The sequence below is a fragment of the Anabrus simplex genome, chromosome 2 (genome assembly GCF_040414725.1).
Source record: "Anabrus simplex isolate iqAnaSimp1 chromosome 2, ASM4041472v1, whole genome shotgun sequence".
Lineage (NCBI taxonomy): Eukaryota > Metazoa > Arthropoda > Insecta > Orthoptera > Tettigoniidae > Anabrus > Anabrus simplex.
Window position 1 is genome coordinate 321,126,124 of NC_090266.1, and position 10,753 is coordinate 321,136,876.

The following is a 10,753-nucleotide window of genomic DNA, read 5'->3' on the forward strand; positions in this document are numbered from 1 at the left end:
CGGGGCTACAATACACCATTGAGAATGTATGTCAGTTCGGGAATACAATACAGCATTGAGAATGTATGTCAGTTCGGGGATATAACACAGCATTGAGAAAGTATGTCAGTTCGGGACTACAATACAGAACTAAGAAGGTATGCCAATTTGGGAATACAATACAGCATTGAGAAGATATGTCAGTTCGGGACTACAATACATAATTAAGAAGGTATGCCAATTCAGGACTACAATACATCATTAAGAAGGTATGTCAGTTCGGGACTACAATACAGAATTAAGAAGGTATGCCAATTTGGGAATACAATACAGCATTGAGAACGTATGTCAGTTCGGGACTACAATACAGAATTAAGGAGGTATGCCAATTTGGGAATACAATACAGCATTGAGAACGTTTGTCAGTTCGGGACTACAATACAGAATTGAGAAGGAATGCCAATTTGGGAATACAATACAGCATTGAGAAGGTATGTCCGTTCGGGACTACAATACAGAATTAAGAAGGTTTGCCAATTCGGGACTACAATACATCATTGGGAACGTATGTCAGTTCGGGACTACAATACAGAATTAAGAAGGTTTGCCAATTTGGGAATACAATGCAGCATTGAGAAGATGACCAAGCGGATTGGCCGTGAATGTTAACGCGTTACGGCTATGGAGCCAAACTCTGCATTCGGGAGACACATGCGTTCGAACCCCACTGTCAGCTGTCCTGAGGATGGTTTTCTGTGGTTTTCCATTGTCAATTCCAGGCAAATGCCGGGACAGTCTCTATTCATAGGCCCCAGCCGATTTCTTCCATCTCCTTACCCAATTTCAATCACCTTACTTCATTTCATATTCATTATCTCCTCAACTGTAGTTGCGTCAGGAAGGGCATCCGGCAGTAAAATAATATCCGACTCGTTGGCTGAACGGTCAGCGTACTGGGCTTTGGTTCAGAGGGTCCCGGGTTCGATTCCCGGCCGGGTCGGGGATTTTAACCTTAATTGGTTAATTCCAATGGCCCGGGGGCTGGGTGTATGCGTTGTCTTCATCATCATTTCATCCTCATCACGACGCGCAGATCGCCTACAGGCGTCAAATAGAAAGACCTGCACCTCGCGAGCCGAACCCGTCCTGGGATATCCCGGCACTAAAAGCCATACGACATTTCATTTTTTCAGTAAAATAATATATAAATTCATCTCAACTCATCCCCGGCCCCGTATCAAGAAATGGGACTACACATCAGTTTGGAAATGCATTTCTTTACCTAGTGGTTTAACTTCGCACTAACACATTGAAGGTTTTCGGCTACGCAATGATGAATTAAAGTACAGCCCCAGCATTTTCCTCATGTGGACAATACATTAGTAAGTAGGCTACAATACAACATTAAGAAGTAATGTCAGCGCAGGTAAGCACTGAATTGCCTCAGTCTTTTACTGACCTCGGAAGTCGTTGGCGCTAGTTAGTGCTACCTTCAGTAACATATGACGAAGTGGGAGTCAAATTTGAGTGGTTTTACTCTGAGGCATGAAGTTCCCTCTGCTGACAGATCCTTTGATTGCACCATATTTGACTTTCGGAATTATTTTCCTATTCTGAACTAAATGTACAAGATATTAAAGTCAGTATAGTAACAGGACAGAAGACAGCGTTGTCGTTAGGGGAATGATGAACTGGCATGTGGCAAGCTTAGTCATCAGTCATTTTTACATCGTAATGGTGCCACTGGAATCAAAGATGTATTAGACCTTCTCTGTAGGGAATACCCAGTTCCAGATTTCTAAAGTTTTTTTTTTGCTATGGGCTTTACGTCGCACCGACACAGATAGGTCTTATGGCGACGATGGGATAGGAAAGGCCTAGGAGTTGGAAGGAAGTGGCCGTGGCCTTAATTAAGGTACAGCCCCAGCATTTGCCTGGTGTGAAAATGGGAAACCACGGAAAACCATTTTCAGGGCTGCCGATAGTGGGATTCGAACCTACTATCTCCCGGATGCAAGCTCACAGCCGCGCGCCTCTACGCGCACGGCCAACTCGCCCGGTTTTCTAAAGTTTAATATCACATTAAAAGCTAAATTGCAATTCTCATTATTGCTATCAAGGCAAATGATGACACAGCTCCGTGTTATCAAACCTTAACACTGACCTTGGTAATGACCTCACTTTGAAGTTTTCGCGCAGATAGTAATCTATGACTTCAAGCTGGTCATGGTTCACGGCGAAATTATCACAATGTTAAGGGTTATGGGGCACTTCGAATTCGTGTTATGTAATTAAGTCCTTGAAGAATTTGACAGCATAGCGATTTGCAGACCTAAATACGTAACGATGTCAGAAAGGCAGAAATACTATACTTTCGAAATCAAACAGAACTCAGTCTGCATAAGGACAAAGTATGATAACCAGACTCTTCTCTAAATGAGTCACATGCTTTCCTTTTTAGCGTTTTCCATGCACTGTGTTCGAAGCTTCTTTCATCAAGAACCGAACCTCATTATACAATCGTTAATTTTTATCGAAAATATGTAAACAAAAATAGCTGTCTTTTGGTTCGTGATGAACGCGGTGAACTGAATCGATTGCAAAAATTTGGCAGGAGATGAAATATAGTAAGCTAAAGAGACGAACTAGGTAACTGTTAATTTGGCTACATCCTAGGAGGCCCATTACCACCACAGTGCGTGAAGTTGTGAAGTTGTTAGGAACTCGCAAATATAAAATTGTCGTTCATGTTACTTAGTGGCTGTAGACAAAGCAGAAACAGAGTTATTACTAAACACAAAGAGATTTTAACTGAATATTCTTCAAACTCCCCAGCTGATTAATGGACTTGTGAAGATTTTGTACTGTTATATGTTAATTGTGGTAATTTTGGTACATGAATTAACATTCAAGTGAACTTGGCCGGTTGATTTCGACCAACCTACATATACATTTAAAACCATTCTTTTAATCAGTAAATAATACTTTGTTTTCTTTGACTTATTTGCGGAATAAACCTCAGTGCTCTCCAAAACATAACTCTTCCAACGGCTAAATGGATAGTATTTGTGTCACTGGGGATGGATCATATTTTATATACTTAAGGGTAGGTGTGACCGAATTCTGCCACTTTTACTGTTTGAATCCTATTCTTTCATGTCACATTTGGATCTTCACCGCCCCTTTAGAGCTGTTTAGTTGTACATTTATTATATACAGCAGTTCTTTTGAAAGTCACTCTCTCTACTACTGAAACTTAGATGAATCAGAGTTCGTACATGCGAAAACGAAATTTGATCCTGGTTTTACTTTCTCGTATAATTCTCTTCTTTTTGAAAATGTGTAGTCTTAGCCTAAATCTGCACGTGCAAAAATGTATCCAATACATCCTTATACTTTTTAACCTGGAGCAAACGAATATGTTTACCTTTGAGAATATTTTTGGTATGTTTCAACATATTTTGATTATAATTGCACCACAAGAAGCGTTTTGTGCCCGGAAAAATATTGTAAGAAGTGAAAATGAAAACAAAACGCTGTACGCTAGGCATTTTCAGTGAGCAGTTACAATTTGTAATGTTTAGTTGTAGACAAATGATTGAGAAACTCAATTCATAAAAGAATTAAGATGCATTCATTAGTGGAAGAATGCCTGGCCGAAGTGGTAATAGCGTTAACGGCTCATGCAGAAGGACGTGGGTTCGATTCCCATCAGCAAGTTTAAATAATTAGAAACCAAGCTTGCTCTTATGAAGAGGCACATAGGCCTGGAGTTCACTAAACTTTCACAAAAAATGAGTACCTCCTTAATTCCTGAGGGCAATGGCTGCCAGCTTGCAGCCAACCACTCAACCTCACTTGGTGCCGAGATTATGAATAGACTTGTTTACGTCCCCCAGACACAGACAGGTCTTACGACGATGATGGAATAGGAAAGGGTTAGGAGTGGGAAGGAAACGGCTGTGGCCTTAATTAAGGTACAGCCCCAGCATTTGACTGGTGTGAAAATGGGACACCACTGAAAACCATTTTCAGTACTGCTGAGAGTGGGGTTCGAACCCGAATGCAAGTTATGAATAGTGAAAGTAATTATTTCCCACTCTTCCAACAGTCTCCATTTAATTTTGGTAATGATTATTATCTTTATGAAAAGAATTTTTGCCTTCAAAATATTATCCATATGAGGAGGGAAAATGCTGGCTTTGACAATAACAGTACGTTGTTTAGTATCTAACTACTGCTACCAGAGTGTTTTCATTCCTCTACTGAAGGGAAGGCGGGCCTCTTAGTAGACGGTGACGCCGTCCCTCAACCCGGGAGAGTTGTGATGGTGAAGATGAAGGGTTTGTGGCCGTAGCCTAAACTAGGAAATGTCCCGACAATCCCCTTAGTGCAAGAAAATGGAAAACCACGGAAAACCATTCTCAGGGCAGCCGACGGTGGGGACCATCCCCTCTCCGTTTCCCAAATGCAGAGGTGCAGAACCGTTGCTCGGGTGGTCGGACGGAATGCAGAGCTGTCGGACCACAAACCAGTCTAGGGCGCCTGCTCTGCAACTGCCGATGCTTACACCAGTTACGGCCCTCAAAGTCACTAATGTTGTTACGAAATTAGTGTGGCCACTAAAACAGGTACATTCCTCTGCCTTGAAGTAATATAATCCTCCTTGTTTCTGAACGCGTTAATTCATACTTCACATTAATCCTTTACCGCGTCGTTCGAGTGTCAAAAACTAGTCAGTGACAGTGGCTGTATTTCAAACAACTGTAACCATATCTTCTGGAGGATTTAGTAGAACCATTAATGCTATAAATTATGACTGCAGAAAGGGAACTGGAGAAAACCTTGAAAAACTCTGGAGTTGAATTTTCCTAAGCAAAATTACTATTTACTATTTTTCCTTTTAATAATTTGGGAGACTTCGTAAGATTACATAGCGAAATATGGGCTCTGCCATGATCTACCAATATTAACAAAGTTGCGTTATACGCCCAGGTCATGAAGCATTAAGTGAATCACGTGAACAAAAGAAATGAAGACAGCATTTCCTTTCTAGAAACACGACAAATCAGCCACATTGTTTTATTCCTAAATCACAGAACTATAGAAAAATTCTCTAGTATAAAATCACTCAAACAAGGCCGGTCTTCATATATACTATTCACGGTATAGTTTTCATTAACAAGATAAATCGTTTGTTTAAAAATATTAACGGAGTTCTTCTAGGATGTACAGTGATAGAAAGTAGCTATTTTCTGTGATATTTCAGTCTCGAGGTTTTTATTATGGATGCCAATCTCTGTCTGTAGACGTTACTGCTGCGTGTGCTTACGAAGCATTCAGTAAATTATGTGAAAATATTCGTTACAATGTAAAATTTTGTACCAAAATGTATGGTATGTAAATGTATATGTAGTTCGCAAAATACGTTTCACTTTTATCTTTCGTTTCGTGATACCTGAAGAAAACATTTATTAAAAAAATAAGAAATATTTTTCTCTAACACGTTTATGAGATTAGCTTCTCAAGGGCCGATGTTCTGTCACTTTGATCGTCTTTAATTCAACTTTACATTCAAATTCAGTGCCCCAACGGTAGTCACTAACGCGCACTGATGTACTACATGATTGTTTAGTTTCGGATATCAAGCAAGTAGGAACGCAGAATAGTAATTCGAGGAACTAAGTTCCATAGATTTTGGATCACAGCACTTGCAAAATAAATCCACACTCATTCCTATAATACATGGCTGTGGATGTTGTACTGACCTTCTTCCTGTGCATCAGGTCACCGAACATGCTACTTGTGACCCATTATTGAGAAAAACGTTCAGTGAAGAAGGAACCTAGTACATCGACTTCCATTAATCGGCACAAGAGCTAAATATTCCTTGTTATAAGGTAATGTTGTTCACTGCCAACTCTAGTAATTAAATCGTTCATACTACTGTGTGTATGTGTGAATTATTGGATAATGCAAATAATAATTCAATTGGATAATTCAAAGCAGTTCGACTCTAGAAGTGTTTTATTTCCTTGCATTCTCAGTACCTCGTCATACTAAGACCACAACCTCTCTATACCTTATACTGTATATAAAGAACAGGTGACTGAATGAAATGTTATTATGCATATCATATTCACTTGTATGCGTATACAAAATAGTGTATGTGTAATGTATTCATGTACGTAGTTTCTTTCTTTCCTCAGTGCACAATGCCTACACCGTACTTTAGACGATAAAATGACACTAAATGATGACAAAATGTAGATGGCAGTATAATAAATCTGCTACAGAGACGTTAGCTAAAAATGACATTAAATGGGCACTACAGAGTTAATTGAAACAATGTAACCGATGTATATACTTCGACGAAATTCTCAACATTCTTTCAGATATTTAAAGGATCGTTAGAATATCATTAACAGCAACCGTAAACTGTCGTATTTATTATTTCCAAATTTGGAATAGCTATTGGTCAGAAAGTTCGCAATCTATTTTAATGCAGTGCCGTCACTTAATTGAAATACAATTTTGTTGAAGGTAGTTTGTTGGCTTCCTATTTATATTATATTTGTTTAAATACTCCAAAACAACTAGAGTTACTTCTATGTACCCCCTTCACACAAATATATAGCACATTTCCTAACATATGAATTGAACATTTATTCAGCTGATAGGTTTAACAATCCGCTGAAAATTTGTATGAGAAAAAGTAATTTTAATGTTTGACAACTGAAGATTTTTTTAAATCGCACATGGAAGAAAGATATCATGCAAAGAAAAATAATTTTGTAAACATAGCATATACACTCGGTCCTTTCCATTTAACTCCGTAGCGTCCCTTTAAAACAATATATAACATCCATTTGGGTCTAAATCACTGTACAGTTCTTTCCTTTACATTTTTTACTTTCTCATTAGTTGGTATAAAATATTTTGAATGTAGAGCTGATGGCCCAAAATGTTATCCATTGCTCCACTACAAATGTAAGCCCAAACAGTTGCTTCGTAAAAGAGGGCTATAAATATTGATAGCTGATTGTAGCCTAGTATTTGAAATTCACTTGTCTAAGTCGTTTACTGAACACACTACTGACCTGTCACTGTAGATGTGGTTCCATAGAGTATGAACAGCCACACGGTCCAAGTCCACAGTTGAGTCCCCATGGTGACCAACACACTACAAGACAGTGAGCCAGCCTTCCTGCAACATTTATAAGGCTATCACTGATGAGAGGGGAGAGGGGAGTTATGGCTGATAGGCTATGACCTAAGAGGGGGGCAGTGGGGGGCTGCTTGCTGGCAGGCAGCTCCTTGTCACTATGACACATCTCCCTATCCACCTTGCAAACAGCGCTGGCTGGACAAATAACTCATATTCGAGATTCTTTCATAATTTTGGTACTTCATAACTACTGTTATGTAAAATATTTTTCCGTCCTGAATTCACTCCAAAATTAACGCTTCTTTCTTAATATTTTGTGATATGCTACTCATTCATGAATGTCTCTACTTTCCTTACCCTTGACTCCTTTAATTCGTTTTCCTCTAATTATATGTATGCACATTGTTGATTCTTAACTTTACCAGTATTTCCTCCCATCCTTGTTCATGCTATATCGGTCAACAGATATGTCTACAAGCGTCAGATCTTGTGAGTGAACCCAGAGTTGTTCATGACCTGTTTTGACTGAAGACACAGCTGTAGGCTTTCAACGTGTAAGCTCCTCCTGGTCACCTGTAATTTCAAGCAGATTAATACATTTTTTTAAATGTTGAAAGTAGACGGAGACCAAACCGCGGGCTACAACACAACGTCCCAGATATCTTGTTAGGGGACAGTTATTTACATACCACGGTTAAACAACCTTCCATCCTTGCAAGTGAGCGATTAAATCTGCTATACGTTAAGGCAGCAACGTCCAGATGCGAACCTTGGTACTTCCTTACTTATTCCAGGTATATCGAGATAATACCCTCGTTCTTGATCTGGGAAATTACCTTAATCCTGGAGGTGGAGGTGGGTTCGACTTCGGGGTCGGGCTGAACTCAGCCTGAAGTAACAAAACCAGAAAGAGGGGTGAATTAAATTCCCTCTTTACTTTCCATAAATCGGCGTCCGATCAATGTGGTGCGTGTGGTCCAGTTTACTATGTTAGGGCAATTGTTTCGGTGTTAGAATTTAGCATCCCTTCCAATCATCAGTTCTAGCCACTTCGGCTGAAAGTCTATTTCCTTGACATGTTGTGTGAAACCTACAGTATATGTCACAATGAGACAACAGTGCCTTGTTTAAGATGTACAATAGACCACTTCAGTACCTCGCTGAATTCTGCTTTTCGAGCCTTCCTTTCTGTATCTTGTGATATCTTTCCCGGTCTTGTAATAAGCATGATAGTCAGCTGTTAAGATGTTCTCTGATTCAATTCCAAGCTCTTCTCGAGGATTATTTCTGATTAACGTATTAACAATGCCTCGCACTGTAACAGTTCAATGATCTCACACATGTTGGGATGTTCTATTGTAGTTTCTTGTGGGGAGGTGCTCTTTGACATGGCAGTAAATTTTTTATTTTGTTTTGCTATTGACTTTACGTCGCACCGACACAGACAGGTCTCATGGCGACGATGGGACAGGAAAGGGCTAGGACTGGGAAGGAAGCGGTCGTGGCCTTAATTACGGTACAGCCCCAGCATTTACCTGGCGTTAAAATGGGAAACCACGGAAAACCATCTCCAGGGCTGCCGACAGTGGGGTTCGAACCCACTATCTCCCGAATACTGGATACCGGCCGCACTTAAGCGACTGCAAGTAAATATTTTGACATCGGTACTTCTCTCCCTCCTTTTTCTCATTTGAGCACCCCTAAACAGTGACTGACTACCCTCATTCGATTCCCCAACCTGGACAGAGTAGAGGAGCCGCTCATTCGGCCCGGTTTTCCCCGTTACGACGTCCCAAATTTACGAATTATCAGCTTCGCCGTGGCAACTGAGGGACCTCGATAGTGTTGCGAGATGGGCAGTAGGCAATGGTATGAAGATAAACGGGGTTAAAAGTCAGGTTGTGAGTTTCACAAATAGGAAAAGTCGTCTCAGTTTTAATTACTGTGTTGATGGGGCGAAAGTTCCTTTTGGGGATCATTGTAAGTACAGTGCCTAGGTGTTAATATAAGAAAAGACCTTCATTGGGGTAATCACATAAATATGATTGTTAATAAAGGGTACAGATCTCTGCACATGGTTATGAGGGTATTTAGGGGTTGTAGTAAGGATGTAAAGGAGAGGGCATATAAGTCTCTGGTAAGACCCCAACTAGAGTATGGTTCCAGTGTATAGGACCCTCGCCAGGATTACTTGATTCAAGAACTGGAAAAAATCCAAAGAAAAGCAGCTCGATTTGTTCTGGGTGATTTCCGACAAAAGAGTAGCGTTACAAAAATGTTGCAATGTTTGGGCTGGGAAGACTTTGAAGAAAGGAGACGAGCTGCTCGATTAAGTGGTATGTTCCGAGCTGTCAATGGAGAGATGGCGTGGGAGGACATCAGTAGACGAATAAGTTTGAGTGGTGTCTTTAAAAGTAGGAAAGATCACAATATGAAGATAAAGTTGGAATTCAAGAGGACAAATTGGGGCAAATATTCATTTATAAGAAGGGGAGTTAGGGATTGGAATAACTTACCAAGGGTAATGTTCAATAATTTTCCTATTTCTTTGCGATCATTTAAGAAAAGGCTAGGAAAACAACAGATAGGGAATCTGCCACCTGGGCGACTGCCCTAAATGCAGATCAGTAGTGATTGATTGTGATTGACGATAAGGACATTTAGTGACGCTAGCCATTAACATTGATATTACTAGCAGTCACAATCACTAGAGTTCTCTCCCAATGCCGTTTTAACTCTACCTCTTGTCTTCGATAACACGATTCGTAACACAGTCATATACGTCCTTTCCGAAGCGATAAGGAAGATTGAAAACCAATACACAAAGACAATAAGAAACTAAACTTCCCAATTATTTTCTTTCTCCAAAACATAGACATTCAGCCCAAATTTTGGTGCCCATTATCGGTTAAAACCCTTATCAAGTGGAGTGCTACTTGGTTGAACAGTACGAGAGAACCTGGCCGAAGAGGCAACCAACAATGATGAAATTCAGAGAATGAATGGTTAAGAGAGGGTGTGCATACAATAATTCTATTTCTATTTTAAAATACACGAAGCCTGTACATATCCACTAATAGATTACTTCACCAGAGGCATTAAGCACTCCATACTCCGTCCTTCACACACTTTCGAACAGCTGTAAACTCAGGATAGCATTTACCTGGCAATTGAACTACTGTATGTGCTATGGGTATTTGTTTCGGTGGGGGCTGTCAAACCAAACCAAACCCCATGACGCAACAGCCCCGAAGGGCTATGGGCTACCAAGCGACCGCCGCTTAGCCCGAAGACCTGTAGATTATGAGGTGTCGTGTGGTCAGCACGGCGAATCCTCTCGGCCATTCTTCTTGGATTTCTAGACCGGGGCCGCTATCTCACCGTCAGACAGCTCCTCAATTGTAATCACGTAGGCTGAGTGGACCTCGAACCAGCCCTCAGATCCAGGTAAAAATCCCTGACCTGGCCGGGAATCGAACCCGGAGCCTCCGGGTATAAGGCAGGCACGCTACTCCTACACCACGGGGCTTGCAGGGGGCTCTCAAGCCAAAGCGCACTTGGTTCCCCCGAAAGGACGTGGGTTCGTTTCCCTATCACAAAGTCGAA

General features: G+C 40.7%; 1 protein-coding gene across 1 annotated transcript in view; it reads right to left on the reverse strand.

The window, feature by feature from the left end:
* Positions 1–7,157, reverse strand: part of apolpp (apolipophorin) — an 89,047-nt gene extending 81,890 nt beyond the window's left edge. The window contains exon 1 of the mRNA XM_067140672.2: positions 7,080–7,157. Coding sequence (XP_066996773.2) covers positions 7,080–7,149 — 70 coding nt within the window. The 5' untranslated portion in view covers positions 7,150–7,157. The remainder of the gene's footprint in view (positions 1–7,079) is intronic.
* Between the last annotated feature and the right edge of the window lie 3,596 nt (positions 7,158–10,753).